Below are 18,590 nucleotides of genomic sequence, written 5' to 3'. Positions count from 1 at the left end.
AAATTAGGTACAGCATAGTTAGACAGAGAGTAAAGCTCTGTTTATCAACACACCTTAGCCCACATCATACAAAAGGTGCATCAATGAGACAAACTTTCCTTTTCCACTCCAGCCAGAGTCTCTTTAACATTGCTAATTTGGCAATGTTGTGTTGTGGCTCACGTATACTAAAAACTACATTTAAAACAGCAGACACACTTTACATAGCACTTGAAACAAAAAATACTCCTCCTTGACTTCCTTCCCTTTAAACCTACTTACCATTTTTCTGAAGCAGTGTGATCATGGCATAGTGAAAGCCAAATAGCCTCACATTAAAATCACTCAAATGCCCCATGAATCCAGTAACAAATGGTATGTGGCGTATGTCAGTACAGGTAACTGAGAAATAGCACAGCTCTTGCACACCGAAGTGTTGAGTTGATGCTGTAGAATAGGACAATCTCAGTTGGATAAAAACAATAGAACAAAATGGCTGAAAGTGCATTCCAATACAGCATCAGGTTCAAGTGATGTATGGACAGTTCAATAATGCATGCCTGATATAACACTCAACATATTTCTAATCTTCTAATGGTTCATTAGACAAGTGCAAAGACATATTTTATAGAATGTTCTGTGGAATGCATTGTGGGTTACTAAATGAGCATCTATAATAGAAGCATGAAAGTTTTCACTTGTAAATATTACATACTCAATATACACACAAATTTAGCAGGGTCTGAATTGCCAATATATTTTTGTAAAAAATAATTTATATGCTTAATGTTAACTGAAACATAGAATACCAATGTGAATGCAGTTCCTCAAAGTCAAAATATTTAGGTTAAGATGGCAGTAGGGGCTCTCCAGTTTGCCTCAGCAGTCTGAAGTAGGAGGAGAAATCAGCAGTAGTCCCACACGATGAGTAGTCTCATCGCCATCCACTAACCCACGGGTGCTTGGGTAAGAAAGCAGCAGGCTCCGCATTCCTAGGATCTTTGAACAGTCTTTGTACATACCACTAAGCAAAATACCAAAAGGTAATATGCTGCCTGGTGCAATGTGACTCAACAAGAGCCAACACAAAAGGAACTGCTAGTTAAATGTATAGCTTATCTGAATCTATAGGTATCTAATACAAAAGTGGAGAAAAAACATAACTGCTATTCACACACATAGATCAACTCTCTTCAGCCTGAGCCAGTCCCATAGTAAGGAGAAGGCCCCAGCTATAAAAGTAATTTCTTTCTCAAAACCAGTTTACTGCTCCATCGGAGCATAGGTTTAACTAATCATCAAGCAGATAGTACAGTGGTTAGCAAGTTTGCCTCTAGCTGAACATTTGAGTATTTGTCACCTCCACCATTAACTGATTAGGAAATTGCATCGACTTAATCAGGGCCATGCCATGCCAGATATTCGTACTGAGTAAGTAAGGGACCGTGTTTCTGTGTAATGTTAAAAAGTGATGAACAACATCTGGGACATACAAATCTAATTTTAAAAAAACTCAGTTCCACAAAACACAGGAAAAGTCTCACTAGAGTTCAAAGTAAAATACTTCTGTGCAGTTGAGTACTGCAACAATCAGCAGACAATCTATAAAGAATTATTTCTCAGTGTGAAGTGCAGCACAGAGTACAAATGTTTCTTCATTCTATCCAATTAATCTTAAAAACTACGAAAAGACTTACCTCATGCAGAGTGCCTGGTATATCTTGAGCCCTGTGCTGGTCATGGACACTTTGGGCATTGACTGCCGTTCTACAGTAATCGCTGGGCTGGTTTAAATATTGGTTCTCCTGTTCAACAAGTTCAGGATCAGGGTCCTCTGGTTCCTCTTTGATTTTGGTCAGTAAATCAGCCTGCGATAAAATAGCAGACAAGGCATTCTCTTTCTCTGCATGATTCATGGAAGCTGGAACGCTCTTGGGGCATGGAGCAGGCAATCCACCATTTTTTTGCACAACTAAGTAGACTTTACCATTGTACATAACTAGAGCATTTTCCTTGAATGGAGAAAATAAGTCGGCCCCTGTTTGTGTAGGTGCAGTTGACGGTGATGGTACCAGGCTCTCTGTGTGTTGCTGATCAGCCAAGCTCTTTAAGATCTTCGAGGCCAAGTTATTGGAAGATTTAACTGGAATAAGACAGTGCGCTAAAGATTGCGGATTCTTCTGCACGACCCATTTCATTGGACTATCCTTGGATAGGAGTTGCTCATTAGAAATTACTCCATCATAAGCAAAAGTAGCAGGTGCAGTTGTGCTTGGAAAAGGGGTATCAGCAGTGATGAGGGTTGTGGACAAGTTCAAAATGCTCTTGGGGCGAATGTTTGGGAGGCGCTTCTGCACTGTCTTCACCGTGTTCACTGGGCAAACATAAATGACAGTCGGAGATGACTTTTTGGATTCAGTCGTGTTAGCAAGATTCGATGCTGCAGTAGACAAAATCTTCTGCTGGATAGCAAGGGGAAGTGAAGATGCTGGAACAGATTTGACTTCTGCATTTGCAGGGATCTGAAGATGATGGCCAGCAGGCAACACTGGAGACTTTAAAAGCATGTATGTGTTCTGGTCCATAGCCAAAGTGGAAGATGCTTGGGTATTCTGAACAGCTGGGCCAGGTAAAGTAATTGTTGTTAGGTTATAAGCCATTTGATCAGTTGGAGATGTTTGGACCTTCTGCACTGGCACACCAGGCAAAGTAACTGTTCTTAGATTATAAGCATTTTGGTCTGTAATAGGCAAAATAGATGATGCTTGGGTATTTTGTACAGTTGGATCATGCAAAGCAACTGTTTTTAAATTATAAGACTTTTGTTCCATAGTTAAACTGGGAGTTGCTTGGGGCTTCTGCACATGTAGACCAGGCAAAGTAACCGCTGCTAGTCTAGGACATTGCAAAGATGCAACTGCTGGTGCTGTAAATATGTTTTCATGTGAAGGATTGACTGGGGTTGTCACATTTTGGCTGGCTGATCCTTCAAGTGATGTTATTAGAAAGCTTCCTGTGTTGGTGTGCTGCAACATAGGAAAGCATGCTGTTGGAGCACTGCAAGCTGTTGTTTTAGGTGGCGTTGCAACCTGGAACACGGTTGACACATTTACTTTGGAAGGGGTACTACCAGTGGAAACGGGAACAGAAACAGGAAGAGGAACAGCTGGGATGTAGTGTCCAGGGATGTTGGAAAGTGGAATTAGTTTCAGGATGTTCTTCCCATCCAGACTCGTAGTCTGCACAATCCGATACATGCATCCTGAATTGCTAGGAGAGACATTAAAAAGTTTTAAATGATATAGGCAGATCACAGTATCAGTAACCAAGTTACAGCATATTCTGCCAATTTATTGTGTCAATAACAACAAATCTGTTCACACAAGATGATGATTCTATCTTAACTGAGCTGTGACAAAATGATGGCTTTTCTGCAAAAAAAACCTCATATGTGCAACTATTGCATCATTTCCCATACCTTACTTGGACGAATACTTTTAAAAGTTTTTGCCATAACCGTTACAAATTCCATGTATAGTAGCCCTACTGCCTGTTATCCCCCCTCCCCCACCTCACCCCCACCACCCCTCCCCCCACTAACAAGTAACTAAATCGAACATCCCGACTGTGCACAAAGGTTGAAAACAGCGGAAGACAGAATTCATTAGGTGGCCAAGTTTGAACTTTCATAACCTGAAGGAACAAGACTGAGGAAACAATGAGTTCACAATTTGAGGTCCCAGGAAAGGATAAGCTGAAGTAGGAGACTGCATGATTAAATTAAAGCCACAACCAAGAACAAGATCCTGGATTGAAAGGTAGCAAATGCAACCCTACCATTCAGGAAAGAAAGAGAGGAAACAGAGAACTATAGGCCAGGTAGCCTGACATTAGTAGAGAAAAGGCTAAAACCTATTATTAGGAATGTGACAATGGGAAACTTAGAAAATCATAAATATGATTGGGAGATTCAACACAGATTTATGAAAAGGAAAACATGTTTGACAAATCTGTTAGAGGCTTTTGAAGATGTAACTAGCAGGAGGATAAGTGGGAACAAGTGGATGTAGTGTATTTGGATTTTCAAAAAGCCACAGATAAGACAAAGATAAGGTGCCACACAAGAGGTTATTACACAAAATTAGGGCTCAGGAGATTGGGGATAACATATTAGCATGGATTGAGAATTGGTTAATGGACAGAAAACAGCATGTAGGAATAAATGGGTCAATTTTGGCTTGCCAGATTTTAACTAATGGGGTGTCGCAAGGATCGGTGCTTGGACCTCTGCCATTTATAAACAATATTAATGGCCTAGATGGGGGGGGACCAAGTGTTTGTATCCAAGTTTGATGATGATGCAAAGGGAGGTGTGTAACTAAGCTGTGAGGATGATGCAAAGTGCTGCAGAAGGATTTAGAGAGGGGTGAATAATATATATCTTGACAATAGAGACTGGAGTACAAGAGTAAAGAAGTCTTATCACAACAGTGACACCATACCTGGAGGACAGTGTACAGTTTTAGTTGGCCTTTTAGCCAAGAAAGGATATGCTTAACTTGGAGAGAATGCAATGAATATTCACCGGGCTGATTCCTGGGATGGGATGGCATGAGAGGTGGGGAGTGGATTGTACTATGTGGACAAATTGAGCAGACTATACCAATACTTCTTAGAGTTCAGATGAGCAGTGATCTCATTGAAGCACACATTTAAGAGTCTTGACAGGGTAGATGCTGGGAGGATGTTTCCCCTGACTAGATAGTCTAGACCTAGGGGGTCACAGTTTCAGAAGAAGGGGTCAATGAGAACATTTCTTCTGTATAAAATCTGGACCTTTGAGATTCTCTACTCCAGAGAGCTGTTGATGCTGAATCATTGAATATACTGAATCACAGAATCACAGAGTGCAGAAGAGGCCCTTCAGCCCATCGAGTCTGCAACGACACGTGAGAAACACCTGACCTACCTACCTAAACCCATTTACCAGCACTTGGCCCATAGCCTTGAATGTTATGACGTGCCAAGTGCTCATCCAGGTGCTTTTTAAAGGATGTGAGGCAACCCGCCTCCACCACCCTCCCAGGCAGCGCATTCCAGACCGTCACCACCCTCTGGGTAAAAAGGTTTTTCCTCACATCCCCCCTAAACCTCCTGCCCCTCACCTTGAACTTATGTCCCCTTATGATTGACCCTTCAACTAAGAGGAACAGCTGCTCCCTATCCATGCCCCTCATAATCTTGTACACCTCGATCAGGTCGCCCCTCAGTCTTCTCTGATCCAACAAAAACAACCTAAGTCTATCCAACCTCTCTTCATCACTTAAATGTTTCATCCCAGGCAACATCCTGGTGAATCTCCTCTGCACCCCCTCCAGTGCAATCACACCCTTCCTATAATGTGGCGACCACAACTGCACACAGTACTCCAGCTGTGGCCTCACCAGGGTTCTATACAATTCCAACATGACCTCACTACTTTTGTAATCTATGCCTCGACTGATAATGGCAAGTGTCCCATATGCCTTTTTCACCACCCAACTAACAAGCCCCTCCTCCTTCAGAGATCTATGGACACACACGCCAAGGTCCCTTTGTTCCTCAGAACTTCCTAGTGCCATGCCATTCATTGAATACTTCCTTGTCAAATTACTCCTTCCAAAGTGTATCACCTCACACTTTTCAGGGAAATTCCATCTGCCACTTATCTGCCCATTTGACCATCCCGTCTATATCCTCCTGTAACCCAAGACACTCAACCTCACCATTAACCACCGGCCAATCTTTGTCGAGATCAATTGATGTCTGGATATTCAGGGATATGGGGACGGTACCGGAAGACGTGGCTGAGGTACATGATCAGCTCCAACGTTATTGAATGGCTTGAGGGACCAATCGGCCTACCCTTTTCCTATTTCCTACGTTCTTATAACAGCCAAGAATAGTTTTACCTCACAAACTAAATAGGTAACAAGATTATTGAGCATCACCTTAGGAACTACAGAGGCTAACGGAGTTTAATATCAGACTCAACAGGCTAATACTAGTCAGTGCTAGCTGACAAATAATAATGGTGTTCTCCCTCCTTACAAATCGAATGGTTTACAGATCCATCAATTTGAAGCAATGCATGCTGCAATTCATAGTGGTGTTAGTCTGGCACTCTGCCATAGCAGGGGCAGATCTAGACTGACATTTACCACAAAATCATCCAGTTCTTTTGGATGCCAATATAGCAGGCTTGTGACAGTTACTTGGGAACAGGAGTAAGCCATTCATCCCCTTAAGCCTGTTCTGAAATTCGACATCTAATCTGTATCTCAACTCAGATTTTAAGGTTATATACCCACGTCTTAGGCACTAGTGGAAATTAATTCCCTCTATCTACCTTAAAAGTTACTTTCAAAATCTTAAAACTCTCAATTAAATCACCTCTTAACCTTCTATATTTCAGGGAATACAAGCCTAGTTGATGTAATACTCTCCTCATAATCTAAACCTTGGAACCCAGGTAACATTCTGGCACTGTTCTCCTTCCAAGGCCAAGATATACTTTCTAAGATGGGGTACTGTGCTACAGTACTCCAGGTGTGGTCTAACCAGGGCTTTGTATAATAGCAGCAAAATTTCCTCTTCATAATCTAGCCCTCTATTTATAAAGATTACATTCCATTAGCCTTTTTGATTATTTTTTGTATCTGGCAACTACATTTTAGTGATCTGTGTACATCGACCTCCAAATTGTTTTGGACTTCACTGCTCCTAGCTTTTCACCAGTTGGATGACCATCAACACCACAATCTACCTAATTTACCTGATCTTAATTCTGTGTATTTGTTGAACAATGGCATTTTAGAGCAGCACTCAATCCTATCTGGCACAGATGCAGAAACAGCAGATGAAACATGCTCACGCATTGAGCTTCATTTCAGCAAGAGGCACTCAAGACATTCAGTCATCACAAATGTACAGGGGCACTTCAAACACCAGCTGAACCCAAATAACAAAGGATTATGAAGGCCAAATGATGTCCCAGCAAAATATTTTTAAAAAATAACCAATTTGGAAGTTGTTGCAGTAAGAAGTCTCAAGTTTTACTATATGCAGACACTACTAATGTCAGTCAAGGGGAGATATCTTTTAAAGAATAGAGCAAGTGTGTGCCACATGGACAACACCACAGCCTTATTAGGACACAGGCACCTTTTAAAAATGGACTTGTATTATATAGCATTTTTCACAACCACAGAACATCTCAAAGTGCTTTACAGCCAGAGTTATTTTTTAAAGTGTAGTTACTATTGTAACATAGGAAGGACGGCAGCCAAATTGCACTCAGCAAAGTACCGTAACGAGGAATGGGATAATAACCAGATAATCTGGGGGAGGTCGTGACGTAGTGGTATTGTCACTGGGCTAGTAATCCAGAGACATAGCGTAATGCTCTGCAGACCCAGGCTCAAATCCCACCCTGGCTGATCTGAATTCAATTAAAAAAGCTGGAATTACAAGTGTAATAATGACCAGGAAACGATTGTCATAAAAACCCATCCAGTTCACTAATGCCCTTTAGGAAAGGAAATCTGCCATCCTTACCTGGTCTGGCCTACATGTGACTCCAGAACTAAGGCAATGTGGTTGACTCTTAAATGCCCTCTGAAATGGCCTAGCAAGCCACTCAGTTCTCAAGCACAATTAGGGATGGGCAATAAATGCTAGCCTAGCCAGTGACACCCGCATCCCATTAATTTTTTTTTAAAAATCTGTTTTTTATGTTGAAGAGTAAACATGGGCCAGGACACTGAAAATAAATCCTCTGTTCCTCTAAATAGTGCCAGCAGATCGTTTACATCCACCTGAATAGGGTTCAACATCTCATCTGGAAAGTTGGCACCGCCCACAGTACTGCATGGAGGTGTCAACATAGATTTTTCGTGTTCAAGCCCTGGAGACCTCAATCGCGAAACCGTGTTACTTTTAGGACTGAGAGTGCTACCAACTGAGCCTTTCAGCAACTTGGTCAACCATGGGCCAAATGGAGTGTTGCATGAGGGCTAATGGTGCTGGTACATGTTTGACTCGGCTAACTCGGGCCTGGTATGAAGCCCTCGAGGGTGACAAGCCAAGCAATAACCCATTGCCAACCAAGTCATTCGCAGATAGCCTGGCCCACTGTCAGCCCCCCTCCCCTCCCTAAATGGACTCAGAATACGGGCACAGCACTAAAATTGCTGGATGAAACCTGTGGTCTTTGAGAGCCAGGACGGGGCGGGGGGAGCTGTAATCTGCAGCTTTGCTGCCGACCTGCCCGGACCACCACGGCACCCACTCCGCCATTAAACAAAAATAGGCGAAAGCAGCATCCAAAGCGCGGAGCCTGGGGGACAGGGCCGGCCACGGTGAAGAAATAGCCGGTGGGCCAACCCTCCCTCCACCCGAGAGGAACGGGGCGGATTTTAAATCATAACGTTTCTCGCGGCTCAAACCGCCATCTTAGTTACTATACAGGGCAGCCTCTCATTGGCACAACAAAGCCCGCCCCGCCTCCGCAGCCCCGCCCAGCGCAGACGGCACGGACACGCAGCCCCGCCCCCAAACGGCATGCAGCCCCGCCCAGAGCAGGCCCCCAGGGGCATGCAGCCGCCCACCCCCCACCGGCACGCAGCCCTGCCCAGCGCAGACCCCAACGGACACGCAGCCCCGCCCAGAGCAGGCCCCCACAGGCACGCAGCCCCGCCCAGAGCAGGCCCCCACGGGCACGCAGCCCCGCCCAGAGCAGGCCCCCACGGGCACGCAGCCCCGCCCAGAGCAGGCCGCCACGGGCACGCAGCCCCGCCCAGAGCAGGCCCCCACGGGCACGCAGCCCCCCCCCCCCCCCCCCACCCCCCACAGGCACGCAGCCCCGCCCAGCGCAGACCCCACGGACACGCAGCCTCCCCACCCCCCCACAGGCACGCAGCCCCGCCCAGCGCAGACCCCACGGACACGCAGCCCCGCCCAGCGCAGACCCCACGGACACGCAGCCCCGCCCAACACCCTTCACGGGCACGCAGTCCCGCCCAGAGCAGCCCGCCCAGAGCAGGCCCCCACAGGCACGCAGCTCCCCCCCCCCACAGGCACGCAGCCCCGCCCAGCGCAGACCCCATGGACACGCAACCCCGCCCAACACCCTTCACGGGCACGGAGCCCCGCCCCAACTCCTCCCTTTCGGCGCGCAGTCGGGCCCCGCCGCCGCCGCCGCCCCCACCCAGAGGCGCGTCGTCCCGCCCCTCCCCCTTTCTGAACTAAAACAGTGACAGCTAAAAGATAAAAGCAAAATACTGCGGATGCTGGACATCTGAAATAAAAACAGAAAATGCTGGAAAAAGTCAGGTCAGTCAGAATTTGTGGAGGTAACAGGTAATGTTTTGAGTCTGAATTACTTCTTCAGAGCTGAAGTGGAAATGTGATGAAATTTATATTGTTTTGGGGGGTGGAGGAGGTGAAGCTGGATAGAAGGCCAGCGATGGGTGGAGGCTAAGGAGAGATTGACAAAGATATCATGGACACAGGACAAAGGGAGTGTTAATGGTAGTGGTAAGGGCTAAAAAAAAGGTCCTGATATTGGCATAAAAGATAGAACAAGCCCATCAACTTTTTATAAATTGGGTTCATTTTTAAGCGTCGAGTACAGGTTATTGTTGCCCCTCACTCTCTACAACTCCCATGTAATCTACGGAAGTGACTGATTGCTACCAAAGCCAATAGCAAAAATACACCATACATTCATTAATTTGAGTTCATCCTGTGCATTGCGAAATACATAAAATAAATTCACCCTGAAGTTGAGCATAAGGACCTTCGAGGATTTCTCCACAACCTGTGAATAAAATAGTGCAGCCAATACACTAATGGGAATTCTCAACTCCATTTCCCAAACACCAATAGTATTTTTGAACTCCATGGGAAAATTCAGAGTTTCCACACGCTGTAGCTCAAACAGCCTCTTCAGTTCCACATCTGATGATACAATATAGATCCTCAATTCTACAGCCTTTAAACTTTTTGGATTCTCTAACCCCACAGAGAAACACCAGAGCAGAGTTCTTCCAGACAACAAATACACCACAGGGTTTCTCATTTCCACATCCAATGCAACATGGGATTCCTCAAGTCTACAATGCACTGTACATTTCCTCAACTCTACAATTAATGCGTCAATAAAGTGTCTCAAATCTATATCAAATGCAGCAACTCCAATGGACAATGTTCCAACACAGTTCGACAATTCCACATTAAATTTATGACAAGATCACTGCCAAATCTTTAGGAGGGTTCCCTAATTCTACAGCCTGTGAACTAACAGGGATCTTCAACTCTACAGCCAATATACTGCAATGGTTCTTCAATCTTTGAACTCAAGAACTTTTACATTAATGGAACTCCTCAATTCTTGTAATCAACAGCATTCTCCTCATCTTAATCTAGAGCATATAATACAAGATTCCTCCAACCCATTCTTTCCAACTCAAACTGTAAAAATAGGATTCTTCTGCCTTCCTGTGTAACAACCATCACATTCAGAATTGTATCAAATATTCTTCAATTTCAATCATTGCTTCAGTAGACAAGGGAGTTCTGCCCAGTGTCCTGACCAATATTTATCCCTCACCCAATACCACAAGTACAGTTTGTCTGGTCATCAACAAATTGCTGTTTATAGGACCATGCTGACAGCCAATTGGCCACTTACATTTCCTATCTCAATAGGACTCCTCATCATCATAGTCAGTGATTCCATGACCTGTGCACTTCTACTTCATGTCTCACACTATTTACATTATCCACTCATGCCCAAAGTTCTTTGGTAGTTCAGGTTATACCAATCCATTACCTCACATATCAACTATTTCAATTCTTAACAACTTACAAACGAATAACATTCTTCCATGAGACATCTATGAGAATTTCCATCTACACAATGCCTTATAACAACAACCTGCATTTATTTGCAATGTTTAACATAGTAAAATACCTCAAGATATTTACAGGAGCATTATCATACAAAATTTGACACCAAACCACATAGAGCTATTTAGACAAGTGACTGAAGAGCTAGGTTTCACTGAGTGTTTTAAAGCAGGCAAGTGAGGTGGATAGATGGAAATGTTTAGGGAGAGAGTTTCAGAGCTTAGCCCCGAGGCAGGTGAAGGCACAGCTGTTAATAGTAGGGTGATGGAAATCAGAGATGGACAAGATGCTAGAATTGGAAGAATGTAAAGATCTAGAAGAGTTGTAGGGCTGGAGATGGTTACAAAGGTAAGATGGGGTGAGGACATGGGAGGATTTGAATACAAGGAGGAAAATTTTAAATTTGAGCTGTTGCAGGACCGGGAGCTAATGTAGGTCAACGAAAACAGGAGGTGATAGTGAACACGACTTGTTGCAAGTTAGGACAGAGGCAGCAGTGTTTTAGATGAGTTTATTGAGGATGAATGATAGGAGGTTGGTGCAGAGGATTGGAATTAGGTGAGTCTGGAGGTAACAAAAGCATGGATGAAGATTTCAGCAACAGACGGCTGAGGCAGGCGATCTGGTAGAGATTAAATGCTGTGACCTATTAGGACCATAGATATGATATCAAACTGGCTGCTCTAAAAATCGTTACGCCAATAGAATTCAACTAACATAATATTTCACATCCTTTGTGCCATAATTGTTTAACCTGCTGGATTTGAAATAAACAAACGTGTGCTAGTCGATTCACCAATGCAAATTCTCCATGGTTTTAAATTCAATAGCATTCGCCATTTCAGAACGTCACCACAAATATTTGTCTGTCATTCTATAATCCTGTTTACCAGTAATGCTAAGCTGTTGCTATGTTTCAATATGACTAGGTACCTTCCCAGAGTGACAAAGGCATTACAATCAGTCTTCTTCCACGTGGGCTCTTAAACCTTAGAGCCTGTAAATCCACTACCCCAGTAATCTACAGTACACATTTCAATAAATTGTTCTGTGCATTCCCCTACCCACTCTTCCAAAAGCTTCACAGCAAATTATCCATCGATCACTTAGTTTAGAAGCTTGTACATCATTATCATTCTTCAGATGTGCTACTCTGGAACCTTCACAAATCTTATTAATTCATGTTACCACTCCACATCTTACTGCAACAGGGTTCCTTCATAGGAACTGTATAACCTCCCAGTACATACTGTCTATAAACCAATAAAAAAGACTTATATTGATACATGCTTCTCATAACCTTAGGCCATCCTATCATGCTTTACAGCTAATGAGTATTTTGTTTGAAGTGTAGTGACTTGTGATGCAAGAAACATAGCAGGCATTTTGCACACAGCAACCCTGCCATAACAAGCTGATAAAGACCAGACAATCTGTTTTAACCATATTGATTGAGAGATAAATATTGGCTAGGACATCGGGGTAAACTCCATTATACTTCTTCAAAATAGCACCATAAGATCTTTTACATCCATCTGAAATGGCAAATAGCACCTCCAATATTGCAGAATTCTGTCAGAATTGCATTGGAATAATAATCTAGACTGTGTGTCCAAGTCTCTGGAATAGGACTTGAATTCACAACCATGTGACTCAGAGGTGAACGTGCTATCAACTGAGGCTGACAACAGCTACAGGGAATCATTGAGCTGGCAATTCCAGCTCCTGTACACCAACGGCAGTTCACTAGAGTCTTACAACCTTTGCCTATTCCACAATCCTTGCACCAGTGCAGTTCCTCTAACCAACTGTTGAGTCTGGATTGCATTCACTTGTTATTGCTACTGCAAACATGTGTCATGTCAGGCTGCTACTCAGGAGGATCAGCTGAATCACAAGATCATTAGAGAACATGATTTTAAATTTGACAATGGTCCCCGAATAGATTTTCTTTGAAAACATTACCAATTATTCAACATTACGTGCTCCTTTCAAATGGGAGGAAGGGGCCTGGTGTTGTGAGAGAGAAATACAGGCTGGGTTCAGAGACTGAACGCTGCTTTTACCCTGGACTAGAAGGTGTTTCCATTGTGGTGGATACAGAGTCCAAATTCAGAATGGCACTGGGCTGTTCAGAACTGCTACAACACAAAAAGGCAATTAGGGATGGGCAAAAATGCTGGCTTTGCAGCATCTCTCAGAGGATAGCAGGAGCTGAGGTAAAGTAAGGCCAGAACAAACAAGCATCTTTTGATTAAATTATACAGATTATATGGAAAAAATCCAGGAAGGGGTGAAGAGGGAAAATAAAGGACTAGGTTCAAATTCTGCCTGCTTTGCGACTATTGTGAAATTGATTCTCTATCAGCGATTGGTCAGTGCTAGCCAAATGACCAATAATGTCACAGCACAATCAGCAAGGATCCACTCCTGTATCGTTTGTTTTTTAAATTAACTAAATAGGAGACATTGAATTTCTCCCCTAAAATCTCATTAACCAAAATCCAAATTGAAGTTTTCCTTTTTAGCTGATGTAACTAATAAAGATCAAAGCTATAAAATGATGTCACCAGGTCACACAGACAAGATTTTCAGCAATAAGTAATTTCCTATTGCCTTGGATCAACTTGGTTCTGGAGTAATTTGAGCATTTGCCTTAAAGGTTCTTCAAGTAGACATTGGTCACGTCAGCCATGGCTCAGTTGGTAGCACCGTTCCAAAGGTTTGATCACAAAAATCCAGGCTAACACTCCAGTCTAGTACCGAGGGAAGGCTGCACTGTCATAGGTGATGTTTTTTGGATGAGATATTAAACTGAGACCTTGCTGGTGGACGCAAAAGTGCTTATGATGCTAATTTTGACAAAGAGCAGGGGAGTTGTCTGGTCAACATCACATTGTTGTTTGTGGGAACTTGCTGTGCACAAATTGGCTGCATGTTTCCTGTAGCACAACAGTGGCTACACTTCAAAAGTATTTCATTTGTTATGATGCACTTTGGGATGTACGAGGTTAGGAAATGCAAGTCTTTTTCCTTGTAGGCAAGTCTTTGCAATTGCAATCATTTATAAACAGCAGATGTCAATCAGACACAATTGTAATTGGATGTGCAGAACAATGGTTAGGGTAAATTAGACAGATTCCAGTGAGGGGGAAGAGGAAGAGATCAAAATGAAGCGGAACAAAAGAATTGTACAGCACATAAGGAGAGTCATTCAGCACACTGTGTTTGTGGTTGTTCAATTAGTCCCAGTAGCCCAGGTCTTTCCCAATAGCACAGAAAGATTTTCCTTTTTAAGAATTTATCCATTTCCCTTTTGAAAATTACTATTGAATCACCACACTTTTACACAGTGCATTCCAGATCATAACAGCTCGCTGTTTTACAATCCCCCCCAAATGTCATAATACAGTAGAGAAGCGATAAGGCAATCTAAAATTGAATAAATGATCAAAGAAAGAATAGATTAGCAGCTAGCATAAAAGAACAAAAAGTCTTCTAGAAACATATACAGTCAAAGAAAGGGTGGGCCAATTAGGAATCAATAGGAGATCTCATGGAGGCAGGAGTATTGATGGAGGTATGAAATGAGTACATGGCACCTGTCTTCATTAGAGACGAGGATGCTAGCGATGTAGCAGTAAAAGAGGTAATCGTGATATTGGATAGGATAAAGATAGATAAAGGCGAGAAATTTACAAGGTTGCAAATACTCAAAGTAGAAAAGTCACTTGTTCTGGATGGGTGCATCCTAAGTCACAGAGAAACAAGGGTGGAATTGCAGTCTCCTCCAATCCTCCTTGGATATGGAAGTAGTGCCACAGGACTGGAGAGCAGTTACAGCCCTTTTTTAAACAAAGGGATAAATCTGGCAATTGCAGGCTAGTCAGTCTAATGTCAATGGGTGAACATTTTGAAAATTAAAAATGAATTAGGACTTAGAAAAGTTTGGGCTAATGACAAAAGTCAACACAGCTTTGTTCAAGGCAAAATATGTTTGACTAACCTGATTGAGTTCAACGATAAGTAATGGAGATAGTTGGTGTGGGTCGTGTGGTTGACATTGATGTGTATGGGCCTTCAAAAGGTGTTTGATAGAATGTGGCATCGTTCACAAGGCCAGCATTTGTTGCCTATTCCTAATTGCTAGGCCTTTTCACAGAGCAGTTAAGAGTCAACCACATTGCATTGGTTTTGGAGTCACATGTATGCCAGAGCAGGGTAAGGATGGCAGATTTCCTTCCCTAAAGGTTTTTTTTTTTACAGCATTTAATGATAGTTTCATGGTCACCATTACTGAGAGTAGCTTTCAATTCCAGAATTCAAATCCCACCAGCTGCTGTGGCGGGATCTGAACCCCAAAGTATTAACCTGGGCCTTGAGGTTACTAGTCTCGTGATATCACCACTACAACACCATCTCCCCCCCAAGTGGTCTGTGTGTGTGGACTAGCTCATTGAAACCTTGCCAGCTATTGTTATCAAGATTACCAAATACCCAAAAGCGGCCTCCCAGTCTGAAAGCATGAAAGCAATGACACATGTCAACCAAAGGATAGTAGCAGTATGGATACAAAATTGGCTGAGAGTAGTGAGCAGCTGGAGGGAAGTATGCAGTGGTGTTTCCCAGGAGTCAGTATTAGGACCAGTGTTCTTTCTGATATATATTAATGTCCTGAACTTAAGCATACAAGACATTTACATATGACACAAAACTCAGAAATATAGTAAACAATGAGGAGGACATAGACTGATGAAATGGACAGAGATATAGCTGATAAAATTTAATGCAGAGAAGTGTGATGATAGTTAGGAAGAGTATAGACAGGAATTATAAACTAAATGATACAATTTTAACTGGGATGCAGGAACAGAGAATCCTGGGGTCATACGTACACAATTATTTGAAGGTGGAAAGAGAAGTTGAGAAGACTAGAAAAAAGCATATGGAACCACTGGCCTTTTTGGAAGAGCAAGAGAGTACAAAAGCAAGGAAGTCATGCTAAACTTGGATAAATCACAGGTCAGGCCTCAACTGGAGGATTGCCTTTAGTCCTGTGCAGCACACTTTAGGAGGGGTGTCTAGGCTTTGGAGAGGGTTCAGAAGAGATTTATTAGAATAATAAATTCAGTTATGTGGAGACACTAGAGAAGTTGGGGTTGTTCTTCTTAGAGCAGAGTCACTTAAGAGGAGATTCAGAAGTGTTCAAAATCATGAATTATTTGATAGAGTAAATAGGGAGAAACGTTTCCAGTGGCAGAGGATCAGTAACAAGAGAACACAAAATTGATTGGCAAAAGAACCAGAAACCACAAGCAGAAAAAAGTTGTGTAGGCAGCGAGTTGTTATAATCTGGAATTGTCTGCTAAAAGGGGTGATGAAAGCACTTTCAATAGTAACTTTCCAAAGGTAATTAGATTAATATTTTAAAGGAAAACATGTCCAGAGACACGAAGCAAGGGAATAGGGCTAATTGGATAGTGCTACTAAAGGGCCAACATAAGCATGATGGGGTGCATGGCCTCCTTCTGCACTGTATCATCTTCCGAATGCAATTGCAGGTCAGAAGCTGCCCTCCTCCTTATGGATTTGAAAAAATGCAACACTGAGATGTCTGGAAAATGATGTATGTACACTGGAAAAGACTGTTCCACACATATACATCTCCAACATGGCTCACAGTATGATAAGGACCGGAGGGTAATACCATATAAGGTACAATGCATATTCCGTTCTGTTCATTTGAACCAGTATGGGTTTCAGACTGGAATCTCTGACAATCATTCAGTTAGCACAAAATCCAATGACCTACTGGTCATTATCAGGTCACAGGTCAACATTCAGACTTTTACAACTGCTGCCATCCATACGTGAGAATTAAAAGTTCTAAAAAATATATATTAATTGGTTATAGACATAAAATGGAAAAGAAGTTTAATGTGTTTAAATTTAAATGGTTCACCAGCAACTTTTGCATCTCACCCAGAAGGCTAGCCGCAATTTCTATACCGTTCTGTGCGGGGTTAATTGGTCGGATATATTTAAGATCGGGTAAGTATTCGTCACAAATTTCTTGATTCCAATGCCGTTAGTGTAAAAAAACACATAAAACTAGAGCATTTCATCAATAATTCAAATTAACTGGCTTTCACTGTGCCCAGAGACCGACCCAATTTCTCGGTTGTCACGGCGACAGTTGTATCATTCCATTTGACTAGGGAGGAGATTGTGATGTCCATACAGCTTTGTGGATTATTTAGGCTTGTCGGATGGTAAGGAGTGGTCCGGGTGGTAAGGAGCCCGCGATTTCTATACAGGGGTTAAAACTCATTATTGAGACTGTTTGTACAATTTGAGAACAGTTAGATAGATAATTTGTAAAATCTTGCTTGTGTGTGTGTGTTTTTATGAACCCTGTCACCCTATGAACGGTTTAAAAGAGGGCGAGGTCTGATATTAATCTAATGGGTTAACTCCCAGCCTGATTTCAACCCGAAATAGTGAAACCACGAAGTGGAACAGATAGAAGCAATTACATTAGAAACCCACACATAGAAGAAAATCAATGTTAAAAATAAGCCAAATAAATGAGAGCATTAGGATAAAATAAATTCGCAGAGTTAACGCAGCCATCAAAACTGAGCGAGAAGAGTTAAATCGAGTATTCCCCAGGCCCTTAATATCCATAAACCAAGCCAGGTATCCACATGGGGACCAACCCCAAGTGTCCGCTGGACAATTGGAAACATCAGGAACTGTCTTTTTGAGCTGTCTCTCGGACCACATCAATAATCTCTAACCACACTCCTGGATGACTGCGGAATTCTACCCTGAACACAGATCATTTCTCGGTTAGCTCATCAATCCCTCAAGAAATGCTCCGTTTTCCAGGATCAGCCCCCATGCAAAGTTTGCCAGAAATATTGCTCGCGCTATGTTCACTCAGGGCACACCATCTGACAGACCTTCTACCTCAACTATCCTACCACACATCTGGGTTTGAGACTCCATTGATCTGACTCAACATTCTCGGATTTAAAGAATCCGATCCACATGATCATTATTTTAAGGTGCAGGGATTGCATATTGCACTCCAAATCCCGAGCCTTCCCCTATGTCTATTTAGCCAGCTCGCCGACAGCTCGAGGGACAACTAACCATTTCCACACACTAATCTTTGGAGTACATCTGGTCATCCGAGATTTAATTTAGCCACTTCCATTTGACAAATCGCCACGGTATTTGACCAATCCGTCCATTGAACAGGATGTCACAACAAAACTCCGCATCTGGCGGACAGTTGTTAAGGATGTGGGTACTCCAACATCTCAATCCAGAGGTTGGGAATCAGAGGAAATGTCAGCATTTGCCTAACGTATCGGCTGTCCATTCAAATTATTATCGAACCAAACAACACATTGCTTAACAACAATCCACCCTGTCAGGAGATGCGCAAAACTCAGAAACGGATGGTCAAAGCGATCACTACCTCCTCACTCCTGTTTGGAGATCCAATCATTAAAAAGTTGGGAGAGTTGGAGTAAAGTGTACAAAGTATAGATCCGGAAATGGATCTGCACCTGTACACCCAGGGCAAGTCTTTGACAGGAATACCTCCATGGTTGCATATACTTCCACAGTTAAAGGGCGGAGTCATAGGT

At 42.8% G+C, this 18,590-nt stretch overlaps 1 protein-coding gene across 7 annotated transcripts in view; it reads right to left on the bottom strand.

Annotated features, from left to right (window-relative positions):
* The window catches only part of LOC144683638 (uncharacterized), a 46,414-nt gene that overhangs the window by 11,803 nt on the left and 16,021 nt on the right, over positions 1–18,590 (bottom strand). For 5 of the 7 annotated variants that reach the window (XM_078546875.1, XM_078546873.1, XM_078546874.1 and 2 more), the window contains one exon: positions 1,677–3,249. In XM_078546875.1, the coding sequence (XP_078403001.1) occupies positions 1,677–3,249 (1,573 nt within the window). Of the gene's footprint in view, positions 1–1,676; positions 3,250–6,793; positions 6,934–7,575; positions 8,207–18,590 lie in introns of those variants that run through there. The other 2 variants (XM_078546877.1, XM_078546878.1) reach the window with 2 other exon arrangements.

The sequence above is a fragment of the Cetorhinus maximus genome, chromosome 8, assembly GCF_964194155.1.
Source record: "Cetorhinus maximus chromosome 8, sCetMax3.hap1.1, whole genome shotgun sequence".
Classification (NCBI taxonomy): Eukaryota; Metazoa; Chordata; class Chondrichthyes; order Lamniformes; family Cetorhinidae; genus Cetorhinus; species Cetorhinus maximus.
The sequence above is the reverse complement of the archived record's forward strand: the minus strand, read 5'-3'. Positions and strand labels throughout refer to the sequence as shown.